Genomic DNA, 23,873 nt, shown 5'->3' on the forward strand with positions numbered 1-23,873 from the left:
TGGGTATATTTTTGAGTTCCGCTCTACTGGTCCAGTTTTCTCTTGAAAAGGGTTAGGTAACAGCTCTGCTCCACACACAGAAGAATTCTCTGAGATACATACCAGTTCTTCATATGTGTTCTATTTATGTTTCAAGCAAAGTTTAAATCTCTTGATCAGGTAATTCAGATGCTATTCATTTTGCAGATATGCAAAAGGTCCATCAGAGTGGGATGTAAGGATGCACTGTATGCCAGGCATAGATATCCTCTGTAGGGAACAGAGTGTAGAGATAGGGTTTTGAGGTGATTTGTATAGTACATGTTGTTTGTGCCCTGTGGGTGTTCCAGTTGTTGCACATGTCTGGTCAGGTACAAACCAAAGGGGGGGGAGTGTACTCAATGATGGGCCTGATGAGGGCTGAACACAGTGGAACAATGACTTTGCTGGATCTAGATGCCATGCCCTTGCTTATAAGTTGAGCATCATACAATTATTTCCTTTCTACCGTAGACACAAGTTGGTTGAAAGCCATGTTACTATCGACATATGCACCCAAATCCCTGACTAGTTCTACTCTTAGGGGGGTGTTAAAGATGAGGTAATTTCATAGGGTGACTGACTTCCAAAGGGTACGATTATACATTTCTTGGCACTGAGTTTTAAGCCGTGACTTTGGCACCAGTCATTTGTCTGTGCTAGTCCTTTCTGTAGGATGTTTGCTTCTTGGGGCAAATTATATGATTGCTCCTAGCCTGCAATCATCTAGGCACAATTACAATCATTCACATGCATATATCTGGATGCTTATGTTGTTTTTGCAGTTTTAGATTCAGAACCCAAAAATAAGAAAAAAATGTCAATGACGTGGGCTAGTATGATCAAATAATCTAGGAAAACCTGTTCTGACCTGTAATTTCTTTTAATGAGGCCTTAAGCCTCACAAATCTTAAAATCAATGTGGTGAAATTTAAAATGAATTTATTAACATACAGTAGTCTGGACAATTCTGGAAAACAAATAATCTCCTACTTGTGATTTACATGAAGTGACTATAACACTGTTGCGGAGGAAAAGTGTGTTACGTGTTGCAGAGCATACTTCTTCGGTAATGTGATCTTCATCTTGATGCATACCTTTTCAGATTCATGACAAAAGAACCACACAACTTCAAGAAGCATTCTGAAGAGTATTATTACTTCATTAAGAATCCTGAACAGAACAGGCCAATATCTGGCTCATCTGGATCAAAGTAGAAGCAGTTAATAGCTGGTCCCATTAGCTATCTTGAGAAAATGCTATTTTCATACTTTTCATATACAGTGCATTTGATGCTCTCTCTCTTTCCATCTCTCAGTAGCAGCAAGCATATATCACTGTTTACTACAGCAGCGAATATCAAAAGTGGAGAGGAAGAGGGGTTTGGATGCTAAAATACTAACTACAGCATTACAATTCTACTTAGCTGCCAGTGACCAAATTTTCATGCACAAAATAATATTTTGCAATAAATGTTTAAAGTAATATAACTATAATAAAAGCAAAACCAGACAATTCTTCAAAAACACAAAAGTGCAAATATTGTACCTAAACATCAGGCAAATGAACTAAATGCTGCAACCTGTGTAAATGCTGCATTTTAACAATACATGTTTTTAAATGGATGAAAAACAGATCTTGACATAAATAAAGGAAACTGGGTCTTTAGATAATTGAGTTGCACACAGTGCCAATGAGAATATTCAGCAGGATTTTTAAGTTCAGACATTACATTATAGTTATGAAAACTGCTTCTGTAATCTAGCATAGCAGTATGAAATAATCACAAAGAATAAGATCATATTGGTATTCCAATATCAACATGATTCATGTAGAGTATGATACTGCTGAATCGGGCACTAGGCGTTTCTAAACATTTATTTATTTACTTACTTATTTTGCTGTCTTTGCCCCCTGTCACTCATCAGCCTCCTCATTCCCTTTCACTGGAGCAAGGGTCAAGAGGGAGAAGGCCATCATTCAGACAGCCAAGAGGGAGAGGCATGCAATGGGCTGATCACAGAAGATGTCTCTACACTTCAGCAAGGGGCATTCCCTCCACGCAGCCCTGCCCCTCTCCTCTAGGCAAAAACAATGCTTTTCCTAGTCTCAACCGAGGAGATGACACCACCCATTGTGCCACTGGGGTGCAGTCCCCTCCCTCTGTCCCAGGTTGAGATGGGCAGGCTACACCACTTCATTCTTCCCCTCTCCTTGCCTGTCTCCTCCAGTGCGGGGATTGATAATTGAACCCAGCTCACCTAACTCGCTGTTAGGGCTCTATCCCTTTATGCCACAGAGCCAAGCTCTACACATTTGACAGCCAATGATCTACTGCCTTAAACATACGAGTTAATGTTCTGCCCCCAAGTTAGGGAAGTTAAACAGGAAACAACATTGGTTTGTTGTTTGCCTGCATATATAAATATATATATATATATATATATTTAATAAATATCTACATTAAAACAAAAAATAAATTACATAAAAAGCAAACATGTTCTTTCAGTATACAGGTCCCCCATTTCTACTCAAATACTGTACAATACATTCAACAAGTTTCTCCTGCCACTGAGATATCTGCAAATACTGATATACTTTGCCACAAATAATTTTAAATGTATGACAGGTTTTCTACACCTAACACTGTTTTATACATACTATATTTCAATAAATATTTTAAAGAGTAGTTAACTTTCGAGCTTATAGCTTACAATAACCAGTAGTGCAACTTTCAAAATGTCCCTTTACCTTTTGTTTCAATGTGATTTTAGACTATAATGGAATAAGAAGCAGTTTTAGAAAAATATTCCCATTAAGTTATGGATACTCATTATTTATATAGTGTTATTGTTTAGGGCATTCCTATGATATAAAAGTGGTCTAAATATTAAGATGCCACATGAGTGATGGCCACTTCTGGGAAATGATGTTAATGCACTTAATAGTTTCAAAATTACCTGACACTTTTTAAGTTACAAAACACTTCTTGCAATACAACAGTCAGCACTATTTCAATTCTTATAAAATAAGGACAACTTAATGGTTTGCTCTGCCTCTAAGATTGCAGACAGAACACATTGCTAAAATTCTTTTTTAAACTAAGCAGCACATTATCTAACAATAATGTCTTAGTGTTTAGAATGATGCTTTCTTTCAGTAAGTCAATGTGCAAGTCATAAGATAAGTGCTCTTGGAGTGCTCCCAGTGTATGCATTCAAGTATCGTCTTGCCTGTTCAGTCATGATCAACTGGTCCTCAGTCTTTCCATAAACAACGGCTTCCCATTCATTTACCTGAGTAAGAAAATATGGTTTATTACTTAAGGGCCAGCATAACTGGTGAGTAAAACAATGTTGGTAACAATAATAGACTATAGTTCCAAAATGTTATATTTAACTCATAAATTATTCTACAGTAGTTAGTATAAGCTGCTTTACAGACTGAAACAGATTGCAGTAAATGCTATAACAAACAGTCAACAGAGAAAGGTTTTCTCTTGTACTAATACACCTAATTTAAACATGTTGCTTTGTTCAGTGGTGTAGCCAGACATTTCAGACAGGTACACTAAGCTCTCAAACTGCTCTGCTCTGACATTCTCACGCATTTTCTTTGGTCCATAAGTAGAGCTCTTATGTATGTCATTAAAAATATAACATGTATGCTACAATTCTCGCATTGCAATAGGAGCTCCAGAAAGCTGCAGAGAAGTATTACATGTGAAATGTCTGGAAAAGGCTCTTACTCAGATGTCTTTAGCAGTATATCATGGGTTGAATTTCAACAGGCTTTAAAACATGGCAGAGAATAATTAAAAAAAAACAAGATGCATATTAGGTAGACACCAAAAAAATATTTCTTTCAGTCATTAACACTTGAAAAGCATCTGTGTACACTCAAAAAGCATCTGTGATTTATAACATGCTAACCTTCATTAATGAAATTAATAAAACACCCAAACAACTCACACTGCTTACACAGGTTTCATATTACCACTAAAAATATAACATTTTTTTTACAATCATATTTGAACATATGAAATGGAAAACATAATGGTACGCAAATGCTGAGATTTAGCTTCATAAACATTAAGCACACTGGGAGTTTATACTGAGCATCAACGTCAATGTGAAACACACACTGCATATAAATTTAAGCATGGATGTACGAATTCAGTGGTGGTGCTGCGGTAGCGTTGTCGCCTCACAGTAAGACATTGTTCTGTTCGATTCTCAGCTAAAGCGTCTTCTGTGTGGAGACATGCGTGAATGGGCATACCTTCATTGAAGGTTGTGCGTCAGGCCTGGCAAGCCAGTACGTAAAAATCTACTGCCAATCATTAGCGGACCGGAGTTCCGCTGTGGCGACCCCTAACTGGGAAAAGCCGAAAGATACAACAACATACGAATTCAGTCACATCAGGGACATTAGCAAATATGCTTCTGGTGCTCCAAATTTAAAGAACTTCACAATAAAAACAAAAGTTTAGTTAAAATATCTTACTTTAATAAAGCACATACCTTACAGTATAAGATTCCTAAGCAATTTCCTTATAGTGTCTCCAAATCTACTTATTTCTTCAATCCTATAACTTCCAATCAAGCTAGTCAGTCCTCCAAACAACAGGCAACAAAAATATTTTGTCAGCTCTTAATTTTTTTCTATTACTTCTTCTGCCACTGTGAAAAAATCACTCCTTCTGAAGTACTCATCTTAGGCTTCAACTTCTCAAAAGTACTATTTAGCTTCATCCAGAAACTACTAAAGTAAACAAAAGCTTTCTACTTGCTCCTAAACTACCTCTTCCCGAGTAACAGAAAACATCGAACTATATCACAACACTGGTGATACTGTATCCAAATTCGAAACTATAAAACAAACAAACACTTAGCACACCAGTTTATTGTAATGCTTTCAGGTCCACACCCTTCATCAGTACATCAGATTTGTTTGCTTAACAGAAAACATCGTCAGAAACTACTGCTTTTCCTACTTTAATAAAAAAAAATTATTCCTTCAAAAATGGTTAATTCTGGAAATAGATTGAGAGAGAGATGATTCTTCAAAGGGACAGGCAGAAGGCACACAACAGACTCAGAAACTTGTGGAGAAAAAAAAAACAGATGTTTTCCCTTCACACCTTCACAATTATTTTGTATTTAAGTGTTGAACCTCCTTAGGAAATGAAGAATCCCCTTTTCTTTTATTAGAAACACCAGAACTGGATGGGTCCAAAGCCTGAACAAAATCCTGAGCTAAGTCGAATAAATCACTCTTGTCCAAAGTAAATGAGAAATATGTCTACCTTTCTGCTTCATTTTGACAGGAATTTCTGAAGAAGCAGACCCACTTTTTCCAGGAAAATCCTCCCCATGTATAGCATTCTGGCTAAGCACTGGGGTATTCCCTGCCTCTTCTCCCATGATCAACAACAGTGTTGCTCCCTCGTCCCCTAAGGGCACTCTAAATGCCACAGAGGATGTGTTTACGCCCTGGACCATGATGGCTATATAGAATATACCAGAGGGAGACAAGGAAACAATCAATAGGCTGAGGAACTAGTAATGGCCATATCAGTCACCCATCTGCAGCTGAAGGCACTTCAGCAGCCAGCTGAGAAGGAAGAATTGAGAACCAGTTGGTTGTCCCATAGTTAAGTCGAAAAACAATGCAAGAATCCCAGAGATGCCTGGCAGTAGCAGTTGGTAAAACAGGTAACAAAAAAAGTAATCCTCCCCTTAAAAATGCAGTATAAAACACTTTAACACTTACCTCAGTCTCCAAAAGTAAAATAACACGTTTTACTTAAAAAAATAGTTTTAAGTTATTTTAAACAGATTTTTTTCCCTCACAAAAGGAAAATGTAATGCACCAATTACTAAAAGTCACGTGATAGTCAATAAAGAAACTATTCTTCTGAGGTTAAAAATATTTTCACAGAAAATGTTCAGTTTCTGACATAAAAGGTAAACATGGAAATTTTTCCCCCTGAAGGAACTCTTCTGCATCATCAAGGTCAGTATTGTATGTCATGGATTCTTCTGGGGAGTCAAGATGCTTCCTCTTGCAGGTCCTCTCCCAAAGGAACCTCCTCAGTGGGGTTGTCTGGGAAGGTTTCAGAAGAGGGGTGGGCCTCTGCTGGACATCCTGAGGCCTGGGGTCTCTGCGGTCCTGTGGAGAGGGTATGTGAGAAGACAAAGACACCGGAGCAGAACTGGGAGGAAGATCCGAGGTAGGTTGTGTCTTAGACTGAGATGCAGTCAAAACCCTCATGACCTCAAAAGCAGTCTGCCCCTGCTCCGAAAAACACCCTGGTTTTTGACAAGAGAGTTGTCGGGGCCGAAGGAATCTCCAGGGTAGCAGACAGAAGCTCCGAGGCAGAGGCATACCCGCGCCAAAGCTCCCAGAGACAGGGTTGGATCCATACAGATCCGAACCCAGATCAGAGAGTGTCAGCTCCTAGAGGTCTCCTGCTCTGACTGGCAGAAATGCTCAGGACCAACATTGGGTCTGAGGAACTTATGGGTCTCAGATCCAAAGCAGATACAAGCTGGACATTGGAATCTTCCAGCTCTGAAACCACGAGACGGATCGGAGGATGAGCAGGTGCCAAAGGGGAGGACTGTGTCTAAAATTATTCATTTGGGTTCGGATCCAATAAAAGCTTGCACAACGCTGGTGTCTTAGTCTCTGCACTACCCTATCCACATCTTTGTTGGACAAACTCCTGGTAGACTGAGTAGAAAGGGTTGGAGACCTTCACTTTGCTATAAAAGGAGATGGGAGCCAAGAATGCATAGTCTCCAACGAAGGAGAAAGGCTCCAATATCTGAATTCAATGGGATCCAAAGAGGTCGGAGCTGTGTGTTCCAGCTGCTCCAATGAACTCTTGGATCCAGTGAGAACTGTCTGCTCCGAGGGCTCTGTTGGAGCAGAGAGCCTAGCAGCTTTTTGCTTCGGCTCTGAGGAAGATTTAGGCACCAAAAAGGAACATTTCAGTGACTTACCAGATTTTGGTGATTGATCACATTTGGAGGACTCAGTAGAAATAGTCTCAGAGAAAAAGGTTTTTAGCAATCCCTTTAGAATAAGTTTATTTTTGTGCTCCAATAGAGCCCAGTGATTAAAACCGTGGCATATGGAGCAAGACTCTTGGAGATGAAGAGGCCTCAAGCAATACACACACACAGTGTGTGAATCACTTAGGGGCATCCTCTTTCCACACTGCTCACATTTCTTAAAACCAAGAGGTTTTCCTTCTGGCTTTTGAGACATATTTTCGTATTTCAGAAAAACACAAAACTTAGTAATTTAATCTAAAGCCACACACACACACACACACACACACACACACACACACACACACACACACACACACACACTTGGACAGACAGTCAAGCCAGGAAAAAATCATGTAACTTAAACAGACATGAATAAATATCCTCTAACTTAAATGGACGTTAAGGGGAAATTAAGAGAATCAACACTCACTCCCTAGAATGATTAAAATTGGGTAAGGATATACAGAAAGAAAGAGTAGAAAAGTATAATATATTAATAATAAGACAAAAAACTTAAATCCAAAATATTTAAGTAAAAAAAGAAAGCACTTAGCCCAGAGATTCCTTTAGGAACGTCTTTCACAGACTGGCAAACAAGATCTGAGGAAGTTAGGGAATTGCATTATCGGTAAGGGGGAATGCCCACGAACTTTGCTGAGGGCCTCGAGCTTTTGAAAATGGCCGAGACAGATCTGATGATTCGGGTTAGACCCATCAGTGAGAATAAAGGTGAGACTGACATCACCACATATATTTTCACATATAATGTTCAGTTTCTGACATAAAAAGTAAACGTTGAAACCCCCCCCCCCCCCGAAGGGAACTTATCTGCCCAGCAATGGACAGCGTTAGGTCACCATCAAGCCTTGAAAGCCTGCAACAAGTGTGCTCTTTAGTGGCAGCAAAGCTCTGAAGGGCTTAATGTCCAAAATTTCTCTTTTTAGTCAGCTCAGCTCAAACTGACTAGTGGTTTGGGCACATGGTAGGTGCACTTAAGCTTCGGAAGCTGTTTGGCAGTGATCATAATGATGAACATGCAGGAGAAACTTACAGTTAAACCAACGACTGGCATTGCATGACAGATGATTGTCAAGACCAGCCACAAGGTGAAAGTAGGAAATAAACGAGAAATGTAAGACAAAAAAATGTCTGTGCAGCTTCACAAGAATTTTTATTAGCAAATATTAAGTGCTTTTGTCTTTACGAGTAAGACTTCATCAGAATCTAAGTCAAAACACATTAAAGCTGCATCCATCATGACAGCTGTAAACATCAGCTAATATAAAAAACAAAAACAAAGAATGATCACCATCAACGTGCTAGGATCCCCGATTAGCCTTTATTGAGCAAAGATGTAGTAAAATACTAAGCACTTTCATCTGCTGTACGAGACTTCATCAGAGTAATGTTCACCTGAAACCTGTTAACATTTAAATGTCCACCAACTAATAAAAATAGAAAATGTTAACAATTAATTATTTATTGATTTTCTATTTTTATTGGTTGTTCAATAAAGGTTAATCGGGATCTGAGCACGTTGGTGTTGATCCTTGTATTTTTGGTTTGTGTTCGTTCGGTTATCAGTTAATATAACCCCATGACTTTAAACCACAATATGAATACATTTTAATATAAATAAAAATTAAGAATCTGCAAATAGTCTGTAGCAAAATTGACATTAAAAACTCACAATGTATAACAAAGTAGAATATAGATAAACTAAATGAAACTGAAAAGTTAAGATTTTGTAGAATGCGACTTCAAATACTAGAAATAGACAGGAAGTCATTTAAACCACTCAGTTTAGCAGAATTACTGTGCAGTTGTGATGCCAATTGCTTGTACTCTACCCTTGTTTCCCCAGGAGCCTCTCTGATGTTAAAATCAGCTTTATCCAATATAAAAAAATAAGAACTTTTCTTTTGCAATTATTATCTAGCAGTGTGTATTTACACAATGTATTATTCTCCCTTTTGTATTTGTCATCATAATAGTGTTCCTAAACCCTACAGAACATAGCTTTCTCATCTTTTCCAACAGGATAAAAAAGGGCCAAATAAACCACTCCCATTAGTACTACAATCAAAGTAACCAGACATGTAATAGTTTTTGGGTATCCATTTACTGTAACACTGGGGGCATCATAAATATTCTTGCAATACTTTCATCTTCCGCATCTGACCCTGTGTTTAATATTTGACTTTGCTGTGTTAGCAGGTTCATTATTATTGAAGTCCCTTCGAACAGTTCATTCAAATTCCTAGTTTAACTATAAACAAAAGTAGGTTCAGCACCCAATTTAAATTTCAATTCATCACTAAAGGTTAACTCCTGGTTATACTTAACTATATCTTTAAAGTGCCCAACACCAATTGAATAGGAAATCAACACAGCTCTAATTCTGTCTGCCATGGCCCTATTACTGTTAATCACTGGTAAGAGTACCTCTTAAAATGAAAAACATTGATCACTCAAGTGACATCTATCCAAAAACATTTGAATGAAATTAGAAATCTCTTTAATAAAACTTTCATCATCTATAATGAGTCTCCTCAAACAGACTATTTGTTCCTTCACTATACTTTTCTTTTGATAGCAGGGTTGACAGCTTTTAAAGTGTAAATATGAATGGGAGAAAGTGGGTTTGCTGAATATAGTCAACTGAAAGCAACCATTCACCCCATCTTTAATGACAGAAATATCCAAAAAAAATCAATCATGTTAGTCTCAAAGTTATGTGTAAATCTTAAAAAGTGTGTGGTACAATTTATATAATCAACAAATGCAACCAAACTGGTAAAGTCACCCTTACACAGGACAAAAATATCATCCAGGAATAGATTATATAAGTATAACTTAACAGCAAAATGTGAATGGAAAATATAATTTCTCCTGGTTTAATTTATCCAATTATTAAAGTTAGTGAAATTAGTATTGTTTTAATCTTTGATGTTAGCCAAAAGTGCTCTTCACAGCACCGCAATGTGCTCAGAGTTGACTCCTTATGCAGATCACAGAGCTACGTGTAGTGGTAGCATATCTAAATATAACTGTGGATTATTTTTATGAGACCCACTGCTCCTACTACTACTTGAACTGTTGAGTATTTTTCTTCTTCATTGCTCTCACTTCTGCCTGCGAATCCTGATATTTTATGACTTTGTGTCTCTCTGTATGTGAGACACTGTAATCGACAGCTGTAGCAATATTCAATGATCAATGCTACAGTTTTCTTTTTTCATGGACAATTATATCTGGTTTTCTCATATGTATTTTTGAATTAATAGTAATGGGTGATCCCATGTGATATACACTATTATTCTCTACAAAATTTTATGGTTCATATTTCCAATGCTTCTCAACTATTTCTATATTATTGTGTTTGTACAATCCCCAGTACAATACTCTTTCCACATTATTGTGCCTTTCAGTGTACAGTCCTTCTGCCATGAGAGTATCACACCCAGCAAAAAGGTGTGCAACTGTTTCCAATTCTTTTACAGAACCTACATTTGTCTGTTTCTCCTACATGTTCAATAGACTTTGTAAACCAGTGTATATGTAAGTCCACTGTCCTGCGCTACACCTCAACCCTTCAACCTTTATCTATTTTCATTCTTCCTCAACCATTGGGTTTGTATTCGATCCTTGGATCCAATTCAGCCAATATTATACGTCGTGGTCAACTGAAACTCTGAAGCTTCTCTCTATCCATAATGCACTAACCCCTAACATACCCCAGATCTTGTTTGTTAAGTGACATAAAAAGTAACTATCTGAATAATGTTCCTAACAAAGGAAACCAGTATCTGGAGCTCTACAGAAGAAACAGTGGTGTCTTAATAGCATCTCATTCTTATAGAAGTCTTAAACGACAAAGGTTGGGGGTTGGTAGGTGGGAAGTTCAGGAAGACTGAAAATGCCCAGTCCAGCACACTGGTCTCAATAAAGGCTAAATGTCTCACCAAATAATATCAGAAATAAAATTTAATGAAACATCACTTTGTATACACAAGTTTAAGCACTTTCATTCCGCACAGGGAACTTCATCAGAATACCATAGCATAAGTTTCACATATTTAAATAACAGTAGCAATCAACAATTCTTAAATTCTGTTGGTTAATTAATCATAGAATATCTCAAAACTTTCTACATGTTAAACAAGACTGTGTAAAAAATGTAGTCCATGAAAGTGTAAAGATGACCAAACCATATTTTGTCATTAAAAATATATAATAATAAAAGGTATTAATACCATAAATCTGTTTCTTGTAAACTTTTTACTTTGAAGCTCTTTTCTTCAAAGCAGGGGTAATGCAGTAATGTTCGCTCAAGCCTGGGGGGATCATGCTTCTAATCTCAACTGCCACATAAGTTCACTAAATTCCAAACTGGTTTCCCAGTCACCACCACTCTCAAACTTTTTAACTTGTTCCAAAACCCAAAACTTAAAACTATAACCAGAACACACAACGGTGTGTTTGAACAAGGCATTGGTGTCGTTTCCTTTGCTAATATCATAGGTGTGTTCATAAATTCTTTGTTTCAATTTCCTTTCTGTTTTGCCCATATAATATGCAAAACTGGTGGTGCAGAAGGCTAAATATACTACCCCTTTTGTATGGCAGTTGAAGTAACCTCTAACCTTTAATTTTCCCACAGAGTTCCAATAACATAATCATCCATATCTGCTATAAAGGGACATTGGGGGCAGATTCCACATTTATGTGTACCAGTTCTCTCAACAATTGTAGAACTGTTTTTGACTCCTTCAAAGTAATTTTTCAAATTATAACCCCTTCTCAAACTAAATTTTAAATTCCTGGAGAAAACATCCAAGCTATTAGGCATACTGGAAAAATGCCCCAGTACTTCTGTACAATATTCTTCATCAAATGGGTACCCCGGTGGAAATCAATCACAAAATAAGATTCCCTAGCCCCACCTAGCAAACTATCAGAATCCTGCCTTGTACATTCCAAAGCTCTCTGTGGCAACCCCTCATGTACCTGGGATATACTAACAACTACATCCCTTATAAACAAAATAGGGAGGTATCTGGTACCTCATCCTTCCAAAATGTCTTCTCTAATGGACGTAACCAGGTTTTCAGGATATCCTCTTTTAACAAAGCGTTCTCCTATATAACATAACTCTTGAACCAAATCCTCCTTCAGGGAGGTCATGCGTGCAGCTCTGACCATCTGCCCTATAATAATGTTTCCCTTTTGAAAAGAAGGATGTTCACTTTTAAAATGCAGGTAGGAGTTGGAGAAATGTTGTTTCCTATATAGAATTGAAACATTTATTAATATTTACATTTTTCCTGATTTTAACATCCAGAAAATACATTTTGTTCATTCGTACACTGTGGGTTAGCTCCAAAAAATTTGTAGTATGATCAATAAACTCAATAAAAGACTCAATGGAATTGGAAGGGGGGGGGGGGCTTTCCAAACGATAAATATATAATCTAGATTTCGAAAATAAGCCGTTGCATTCTCATCAAGGGCCGAGGGAATGTTGTTCCCAATATAGTAATACTATATTGGCAAACATAGGGGCACAGGAGGCCCCCATGGCTACCCCACCGATCTGTTTATAGTACTCGCCCTGAAAAAACAGGAAATTATTTTTAATTACTAATTCCATGTTTTCCAACACTAGTCGAAATTCTTGGGGGGACAGAAAACCAAAATCAACAATGATTTCCTTAAACCAAGCTAGCCCTATGTCACGAGTAATGACACTAAATAAATATTTGATGTCACTGGACATAAATATACAGTTGGGATTAAATTCAATACCCTGAAACTTGGCCAAAAAAATCTCACAAATCAATTAAAATATGTTCACGTAAACCATAAAACAGTTTTAGTTTACTATCAACATAAATTGCCAATAGTTGTGTCTTAGACCAGGCAGAAGAAACAATAGGCTTTAAAGGGGGGTTACAAGGGTCTTTATGTACCTTGGGGATACCGAAAATACCCGGAACCACTGGTTTGGGTACCCACATAAATTCAAACAATTGTTTAGCTATAGCCCCTTGAAGTAAATTATCCTCAAGGCACAAATCTAAATTTCGATAAGCTAAGTTGATTTAATTTTTGATACTTCTTGGTATTTCACGTCCCCATGTAAAATCTCAAGCATGTTGCTAGAGTACATCAATTCTTCCATCAAAACTGTACCTCCACCCTTGTCATGCTTCATAATCCTAACATTATGGTTCCTGCTCAAATCATGAACCAATTCCCTTTCGTCCTTGATCAAGTTGTTAAAAAAATACTTCTTTTTATTATTCGCACTGAAGGATCTACATATATCCCTCTCTACAAGTGCTTCAAAATTAGGAAGAACAGGACAGGTGGGTGGATTAAAGGTACTCTTTTTCCTAAGGTGATTGTTACTCTCCATAGGATTCTTACATCCAAAAATACTTCTAAATTTAAACTTCTAACAAATAATTTTATGCAGATAAATATAAAGGAATATTGCAAAATAAGCAATTCATTGATGACCGAAAAATGTTTTACAGAGAATTGGGAAACATAGTGAAAGCTTTGAAACATGAAGAAAACAAATCAAAGATGACTTCCCTGCTTAGTTTAGCAGAAGCATATCGGTGTTAAGCAGGAATGGAAACTAAACCAGAAGTAGACAAAAGAAATAGAAACACCACAAAAAAAAAAAAAAAAAAAAAAAAAAAGAAGAACAAATAGACACATTTTGGAGAAATATCTGTGAAACATAAAGATGCTGAACTGACAGAAGAAGAAGAAACAGTAAGAAGTTCAAATGCACTGGATATGAAATAAGATGAAGTAACGGCCACAGAAACTGAAACAAAATTAAGAAGAGCTCCTAACTGGAAATCCCCAAGCCCACATGTAGTAAATAACTTCTGGCTAAAAGTATTAGCATTGTTACATGAAGAGTAAGAACTGTTTAGTATTGCACTCCAAAGAGACACCTACCTGGTTAACAACAGGAAAAATGATACTCCTCCTTAAGAGTGAATCTGCAAGCTATCCTAAAACCTATAGACCAATAACATACCTTCCGATAATGTATAAACTATATAATGGAATTGATGCTGACACAGCTAATAGTCATTTGGAAGAAAAGTCATTCGTGGCAAGAGAACAAAAGACTAACAAAAGAAAGTCATAGGGAACAAAGGATCACTGTTGCTAAATAAAGTCATAATGGAGAACTGTAAAAAGGGAAAGAATTTAAGTATAACATGGATAGATTACAAAACAGCATTTGACAGCATCCCACATTCATGGATAAAGGAGTGCTTACAGATATATAAGATACACCCTACACTGATCAATTACATTACAGTGACTATGAGACAGTGGCAAACTTCATTGCAGTTAAGCCATGATAAAGGACAAATTACTGGTTTAGCTTTATATATGCGTAATGCACATATGTGAAAGTGAATTGTGCGAAAGGACATTTTCTAGTTTTCGGGCAGCCAAAAAAAAAATGCATTGAATGTGCAATGAGCGAATGCACAGTGACATTCGCTCATTGCAGATTCGGCATTTTGGGTGCAGAGTGCACTATAGTGGGGATTGGGAAATGGACCCTTTCCCCACTGTAGTGCGATCTCAGAGTTAACATATTAAAGTGGGGGGTGCAGGGGGACTTGCCCCCCTGCATTACATTGTGTGCTCGACATCGGAGTTCGAAATTCAGCAAATCTGCTGTTCGATTTGCTGAGTTTCAAACTTCCGTGACGTTTGACATCCAGAATTCGGCATTTCGGTTCGCCCAACTGGCCGATCGGAAACATGATTTTCAGCGTTTCAAAGGTAAACCCAAATTATTATCACAAGGATAAAAATTCAAAGGGGGATATTCCAGGGCGAGTCTGCTGCCATTGTTCTTTTGTCTTGCCATTAATTATCTTGCTACCCATTAAGCTGTCTACTTAGTCTAGGTCATGGTTACAATTTGGCTCCCAGACAACAACAAAGTGTGACTTATCACCATCTTTTTGTGGATAATATAAAGCAGTATAGCTCATTTGACAAGGAGCTGAAAGCACAACTGGAGTTGGTAAAAGCTTTCTCAGATGATATAAGAATGTAATTTTGTCTTTATAAGTGTGCAAAAGCAACATTTAAAGCTGGAAAGCTGTAGTGCCAAGAAAATATTAGTCTTGGACAGAATGTGATATAAATGAACTTGAGCAGGTGAGCGTGAATAAATATACAAAGGGAGTGTATAAATATTTGGGAACTGATGAAGGAATGACAATAAAACACAAACAAATATGACCAAAACTCAGTAAAGAATATTTTAGGTTTTTAAAATTAATGATAAAAACAGCCCTGACATCTAGAAACAAAGTTCAAGCTATAAATCAATTTGCTGTTCCTGTTCTAACTTACAATTTTGGGGTGACTGAGCCCAAAAAGTATTGGTTCAATTGAATTGGAAGCCAAGAAAAATGCTTTACTCTTATCAAATGATTCATTTAAAATCAGTGTACATCAATATTATATGTTCCTCTTTCTGAAGGGGGCAAAGACTTCCTTGAATTGATTGCATGTATAGATCTGCAATTGTAAGACTACATACATATCTGCTGACCTCATCAGATCCAAATATAGTGAAAGCTTTGAAACATGAAGAAAACAAATCAAAGATGACTTCCCTGCTTAGTTTAGCAGAAGCATATCGGTGTTAAGCAGGAATGGAAACTAAACCAGAAGTAGACAAAAAAATCAGGCAGCAATTGAATGTGCCCAAAACAAAACTAAAGGCATAAATACAGTTGCAATGGAACAACCTCATGTCAATCAGGATCTGACAAAGGAATGGTTAAGGAGATGTGAATTAAAACCAAAAGATTAATATTAGCAGCCGAAGACAGTGGACTACATACATGTTGGTTTACAAAGTGGTTTGAACATGTGGGAGAAACAGACAAATGTAGGTTCTGTAAAACAGAACTAGAAACATTCACGCAGCAGTAAGCGTTGTTGCCTCACAGCAAGAGGTTCTCCAGTTCGATTCTCGGCTGGTGTGTCTTCTGTGCAGAGTCTGCATGTCCTCCCTGCGATTGTGTGGGCTTCCTCCAGGTGCTCCAGTTTCCTCCCATATTCCAAAGAAATGTATCTGGAGCATTTCTCCCCGGGCCTCCGCTGAAAATGGGCTCTGCCCCAGTCGGATTTTTCTGGTAAAATAAATAAAATAAAATCTTGTTGCTGGATTTGATAAACTAATGGCAGAGGGCCTATATACTGAAAGGCATAATAATGTGGCATGACTGTTGCATTGGTGATTGTGTAAACATTACAATAGTAAAGAAGCTGAGAAGCACTGGAAACATGAGTCACAAAGCATTTTAGAGAGTGATAAAGTTTATATCACATGGGATCACCCACTACCAACAGTTCAAAAAACAGATGTGAGAAAACCTGATATAGTAGTCCATGAAAAGAAGACGAAAGTAACAAAGATCAATGAAATTGTTACACCCAGTGATTATATTGTCTTACATACAGACACAGTCATACAAATACCAGGATTTGCAGGCATAAACAAGAGTTAAGTGGAATAAATATACACAGACAGTTCCAATAGTAGCAGAAGCAATGGGTTTCATGAAAAATAATTTACAGTCTTATTTAGATATTCTGCCAATACATAAATTTCAGAAGTCAGTTCTGAAATAATGTGAGATCACTGAAAAACCAATCAGTAAAAACAAAATGAAAATTCCAGCAAAGCTAGAACTTCCACTGAGTGACCTCCCAAACCTCTTGTATCAGAGGCACATGGGATATATGCAAATGATCCTTATCAACATCAGGTGTTTCAGCTAACTGGCGATTCTGAATACCCATGACTTGTTTCATCGTTTTAATGGCCAATTTCAGGCCAATAAAGTCAAACCCCACTAGCTGTGGATATGCATATTATGGCCTTGTTATGACCTCATCAGCAAAGCACAAGCAGAGTGTTTGACTAAGCATTAAAAACACATGGCTGTTATACTCAGCTGATGTCCATTATCAATAGGGTCACTGCAAAAAATATCCCAAACAACAAACTAAAACAATAAGTGAGAAGGTCACTGAAAAACCAATCAGTAAAAACAAAATGAAAACTCCAGCAAATCTAGAACTTCTACTGAGTGACCTCCAAAACCTCTTGTATCAGAGGCACATGGGATATCAGTTCTGGGAACGTTGCAGGTGTTGCGAAGAGCACTTTTGGCTAACATCAAAGACTGAAACAGTACTAATTCACAAACTTTAATCATACTTTGATTTAGAACTGTGGTCCTTTTCCTGTCATGGTAGTAGAAACTCAAAAGACTTGGAGAAATTAAACCGGGAGTTAACTAAATATGGAAATGATGCCGACAGAGTTTATAGTCATTTAGAAGAAAACAATTATGGCAGTAGAACTAAAGGGTAACAAAAGAAAGTTATAATAGCGATGTATAGAAACACCTTACATTGATCAAGTACATTACAGTGACCATGAAACAGTGGCAAACCACTTTGCAGTTAAGCCATGATAAAGGACAAATTATTATCCCACAAATAAAAATTCAAAGAGGGATAATGACTCGTATCACTGCTGCTGTTTTGTGCTCCCCTTAACCCATTAAGCTATCCACTTAACAGAACAGGTCATGGTTACTCTTTGATCCTAGAAAACAGTGTAAAGACTTCTCATCTTCTTTTTGTGGATAATTTAAAACTGTATATTTTATCATATGAGGAGCTGAAAGCACAACTGCAAGTGTTCAAAATTTTCTCAGATGATATAAAAAAAAAACAAATGACATTCTTCTAACAAGAAATATCTTTATTAAATAATCACTTATGACACAGGCAATCATACATTTATATAAATGAAAACAAACCATACTGACATAATTTTAGTCACAAACATTATGCATCACTTATAATCTATCCAGTCACTGTCAGTCAAACATTACATAGCTCATTCACATCCTGCCTGCTTTTAAACCTCATTCCTCCTCTGCTAGTATTGTTCCCAAAAATTTCCATATTTTTCTATGTAATTTGCTCCTACCATTTTCTAAACATCACATTTCCAGTTGTTTTATCTCTGTTACTATATTCAATACTTCTAGTACAGTTGGTTTACACTTAGATTTCCATTTCCTAGTAATTGTTTTTTTGGCAGCCTCTATAATTAGACTCAGCAAGGCTTTACTATGTCTAGGCAATTTTGATTCTGTGTCATAGCTCGAAAAATAATTTCCTTAGTTATACCAATTTTCTCACCAAGTATTTCTGATAGAGTAGACTGCAGGGAATTTTGTTTAACTTTGCCAACTCACTACACTCCCAGAAAATATGTTCCCAATTACCTCTTTCTTCCTGATCACACCTCCAACATTTGCCATCTACCTGAGGAAAAGTTATTTGGAGTCTACTTGGGCTGTAATAAATACCTATGAAAACATTTCCAAGCAGAGATCCTAAATCTTCTAGAGTTTCTTGCATATTTGGGAGACATACATATATGCCCCCATTATTTCTTTATGAATTGCTTATCATATCTCTCTTCCCAATCTTTTCTAACCTCTTCTGAATGACTTTATAGTTATCATGCAACATTTTACGTGTCCTACTAATTATTCCTTTTTTAACAGCAGCATCTGTTCTAGATTCTACTAAAAACTCTATCAGTGCTAGTAATTCACTTAGGACTCACATACTTCTTTTTCTTTGCTTATACTCTGATATTAGTCTTTGACAGGGAAGGCAATCTCTAGCCTAAAGTTCAAATAAATTTGCGGCCTCTTCTCATTCTATTACCTTTCTCTCTCTAATTGCTCCTAATACCATGGCTCTTTTGCCAGTTTTCTCCAATAAATTCCAGCCCCCTATTGTCTGTATCCCTAATTGCAGCCATCCCTACTGGCAAAATTTCCCTTCTCCACTGTTGGGTTAGTTCTTATGATCATAGGAGATTACCATTCTCCGGTCTAAAAGTGTGGAAGGCATTGTAGCCTTAGAATATTTTCTGCTACTTTATGAATATAATATTCTGCATAGTTATTGTTATTCTCCTTAAGGATATGCATCCAAAATCCCAGTCCCTCCTTGTTTCTAAGGCTTCCCACTGTTTCATCATCCCTTTCTACTTTGAATTATAGGTTTCTGCTTGTGCTGTGTATAGGAGCCTTAAATGTGTAGCTCTGAAATACTCCTTCAAATTGGATAATCCCAAACCACCTTATTCATTTGGAAGAATCAGTTTATCCCACTCGACTATTGCTGTCTTCTCCTCCCAGATAAAATCCTTCAGCTCTTTATTAATTGCTATCCACAACTTCTCTGGTTGATAAAAATATGCCTGACCTGTGTATAAAACTAATGGGACTAAACATTTTAACTGCTTGTATCTTGCTATCCATATTCATAAAACAGAGCTTACAACTTCCCAGTTTTTGTTTTATCTTTTGTTTAGTTTCTTCCCAGATATCCTTAGCTATCATACCAGAATTATTTTCAATCCATAGTTCCAAGTACTTCATTTTATCATGCCCCCATAAATATGGATATTGGTGAACCAATTTGTGTATGGATATATAATTTACAGCTACTGCCTTTGTTTTAGCTTCATTCATTTTGTATCCTGAAAAGATATGAAACTACTCAAAATGTTTCACAACACTGAAATGTCCTTTTCTGGTTTTATCAGGTATAAGGCAATATCATCTGCAAATAGAGCCAGCTTTTCTTGACTACCATAACAATTTTATCCTTGAACTTCTGAGTTCCTTATTTTCTTTGCCAGTGGTTCTAAATATAATGCAAATAACAAAGGGGAAAGAGGACACCCCTGCCTGGTTCCGCTGCTCTAACAGAAATTGTTAGAGAGGAACCCACCCACTGTAATTTTGACCTCCGATCCCTCATATATACTCAATCAACCTTATAATTTTATCAGGGTATGCAAATGCTTCCATTGCTCTGCTCATTAACTCCCAGCTTACTCTCGCAAATGCTTTCGCTGCATCAAGACCCACCAACAACAGTGGTATTTTCTTACATTCTGCTTCCATTTGGATCATCAATTTCATTTAATGCTGTCAAATGTTTGGCTCCCTCCACAAAACCACACTGATTCCATATCTATCAATTCCGGCATTACCTTTGCCATTCTTTTAGCCATTATAGACACTTTATAATCATAGTTTAGGGCTGAATGGACCTGTATGAAGCTGGATTTGATGGATCTTTACCCTCTTTAGGTATTACAGAAACCACTGCTTTCTGTAAGGATATTGGTGCTTCTTCTCTTCTTAAAATACTGTTTAACAAAACCTTCTAGATCTTACAGTTTTTTTCCCTCCTAGCTTTCATACTTAAGAATATTATGTATTCCAGAGGAGATTCCTGTGGATTGGTTACACATCACCATTTGTATTTCATCTCCTCCTATCCTGTTAGTAACTGAGCCTCATCTTTGTCTAACCTTGGCATATTTAATTCTTCCATAAACATTTCCATTTTTACCTTTTCCCGTTTTCCATATTTATCTGTTTTATACAGACTTTCATAAAATTTCGGAAATATTTCTAGTACCTCTACATAATCTCTTGTTGCCTTCCTTGTATAGACTCCCCAAGTTTGGCGACAACTGTTTCTGCTTACTGTTGCCTGAATCGTTGTGATAAAACTTTTTGTGCTATGGAGATATTACCAAAAAACAGTTGCTTAACAGAAATCTTTCTACACTCATACATATTATTGAGGTAATCCTTTATTTTCTGTTTAGCATTCTTCAATTGCTCCTTTTGTTCTGTGAGACTCCCCCTATTCTGCAATACTTTAATCTTTGTCAGTCACTCTAAATAATAATTCTTACTGCTTAACCATCTCTCTCTTTCTTTCATTTCCACCCTATTTTAAACTCCACTTTAATTTTATCCCACTCCATAGCTATATTTTCAGAAAAAATTCTATCTTCTCTCATAAATCCCAAATAATTTCTACTACCCATTCCTTAAATTCCTCTCTCTTCAAGAGATACATTTTCACTGCTGCAAATCAAAATCCAGTTCACACCTTTAAGTAATATTCCATGCTGAAAGCTGGTTATTTCACCTAGAATTTACTTAAGCTCGATTATAGCAGTTTCAGATGGACTATAAATACATGCCAGTGTAATTCTCCTCCTTTACCGGCAGCCTCTTAATACTACAAATCTACCATTATTATCGTTTTTTCTCCGCTTCTTATCATTATTGGAGCTCCTCTTGCAATTTATACAAGTACTCTTTTCCTTTGTCCCGGGTGTTCCACAGAATGACTATCCTGAAAACCTTCTTTATCAAATTCACATGTTCAGTTCCTTCCAAATGTTTCTCCTGTAGTATTGCTATTTGCACTTTTAAAGCAGTTCACTACTCTATTTTTTGTATATATCTGTCAGACAATTTACATTTAAAGATAATTTACATTATGTTAAAAAGTTATTATTCCCAGCATTTATGTGTAACAGCTTTTTTCTTAAGTGTCTAGTTCCAGCATTTGTGTTACATGCATACACTAAACTTTGGCAAGTTAATTTTTTATACAGTTGTTTCTTTTCATATCCATTTGAGACTATGTGACATCTTACAAAACTTTTTTTTATTGAAAACTCTCAAACAAACATAAACAAAACAATACCCATAAAACCAATTAACTCCGTGCTAACTCACAAAACTATATACATCTTCAAATATTGAAGTTTTACCCTCCTAATAGGAACAATAGACTGACAGCCACACTTACAAACTTGGATTAACCTAAAAGGAAGGCTATTCATGCTAAGATGCATGGTACAGCCTGTGTTTCTACTAAGTACTGTCTGGGTTTATCTTAATTAGTCTACCAGAGTGGGAAAACACTTGACTGCTTTCAAAAAACATTATCTCCTAGCCACCGAAAGAAATAAGTATTCTGTTTTTACTGATATTCATCAGATTGTCTCCATGGAGACAATCTGATAAAGCACTCATTTATTTGCTAGAGGAAAACTTTTTATTATATTCAATGTCGTTTTTTATTTATTTGCTTTCTCTTAAAACTTGCACCTAGAGCAAGCCAAGGGCTTTAATCCAGTCATTCTCTTATGCAAGAGTGAGAAAAAACAAATCAATGTTTCTTGTATCATGCTTTTTGACAAGACTTTTCTTCTACATTGCAGTGCCTACATTTCTTAAAACTGAACAAGGAGAAAGAATGAAGGGAAAAAAACAAGGGCACCTGTTTACTTTACTATCTCCATTACATACAAAAATAAAAGAGAAAAAAGAAGTTATGCATTCACCATAACATTCCATGTTTGTAGTCCATCTCACCCTTCATTCTTACATATGGGATCAGAGCTGATCCTCGGCTCCGACTCAGCCTATTTACAAGCTGGAAGACTTCTGGTTGGCTCGTGGCTAAGTAGGTATCCCATGGTGCACCAGTACAATCCCCATATCTTGTTTGCTGCTAACTAGGAGAAATAATAACAACATACAGAAAGAAGCCAATACTAAAAGGTCTCCATAAATAATGAAAATAATTCTGTCTCCAGGTACTTCCAGGATGGGGGTAGGAGGGCGGGTTCATAAGAATGAAGGGTGAGATGGACTACAAACATGGAACATTATGGTGAGTATATAACTTCTTTATGTTCTGTAGTCCTATATCACCTTCATTCTTATATATGGGACAGCGTCCCTAGCGTCTTATTCTTGGGTGGCTCAAGGAAATATACTCCTGAGTACCATGGAACCAAAAGATGCTCTAGCCCTGGAGGTTAAATCCAATTTGTAATGAGTAATAAAAGTGTGAGGGGTAGCCCACATAGCTGCTGCACAAATATTATCAAGTGGGACCCTGGCTTGAAAGGCTGCAGAGGTAGACTGAGATCTGGTAGAATGAGCATTGATTTTAAAGGGTAAAGGTCTACCCTCAGAATTGTAAACGTAAGCTATACAGCTAGAAATCCAGTTAGAGAGAGTTACTTTGGAAACTGGTAAGCCCAACCCGGATTCGGAAAAGGAAATTAATAATTGACCTGATTTTCTGATATCTTTAGTCTGGTGCAAATAAAAACTTAATTGTCTGTGGACATCCAGCTGGTGAAACGTGTAGTCAGCTGCGTTGGAGTGATTTGGAAGGAAAACCAGAAGTTCTATGGATTGATTCAAAGTGGCATGGGAACAAACCTTGGGGACAAAAGAGGGATTAGTACGAACAGACACGCTGTATTTGTGAAAAATCATATAAGGCGGTTTAACAGACAATGCTTGCAACTCTGACACCTGTCTGGCTGACGTGATCGCCACCAAAAACATCTTCCAAGACAAAAATTTCAAACAGGATGAATGAGAAGGCTCAAAGGGCGGAGATGTTAATTTAGATAACACAAAATTTAAATCCCATGAGGCCACAGGTTCTTGAACAGGGGGTCTTAAAGTCGCACCTTTAAGGAAGGTTTTGCACAGCTTATGTGACATCAGGTTAGACTCTGGAAAACCTAGATGAAAATTTGAAATCGCTGCCAATTGAACTCTGACAGTGGCAGCTGCAGATCCTTGCTGAAAAAGCTCAGAAAGGAATTCCAAAACTACTGGAATGGAGGCAGTGTAGGAAGTCAACATTCATTTTCTCCGCCCAAATAGAGAATCTTCTCCATTTACTGGAATATAGTCTCCTAAAGGAAGGTTTATGAGAAGACGTTAGGATACGAGTCACGGAAGGCAAGAAGTCGTGAAGCCTGACTAGGGA

The 23,873-nt window shown here is 37.0% G+C and overlaps 1 protein-coding gene across 1 annotated transcript in view; it reads right to left on the reverse strand.

Moving 5' to 3' along the window:
- Positions 1 to 2,870: 2,870 nt before the first annotated feature.
- MYBL1 (MYB proto-oncogene like 1) overlaps positions 2,871 to 23,873 on the reverse strand; it is a 1,413,299-nt gene continuing 1,392,296 nt past the window's right edge. Inside the window, exon 16 of the mRNA XM_044067371.1 lies at positions 2,871 to 3,314. Coding sequence (XP_043923306.1) covers positions 3,195 to 3,314 — 120 coding nt within the window. The 3' untranslated portion in view covers positions 2,871 to 3,194. The remainder of the gene's footprint in view (positions 3,315 to 23,873) is intronic.

This window comes from Protopterus annectens, chromosome 3.part1 (genome assembly GCF_019279795.1).
Source record: "Protopterus annectens isolate FY-2018-M chromosome 3.part1, PAN1.0, whole genome shotgun sequence".
NCBI lineage: Eukaryota > Metazoa > Chordata > Ceratodontiformes > Protopteridae > Protopterus > Protopterus annectens.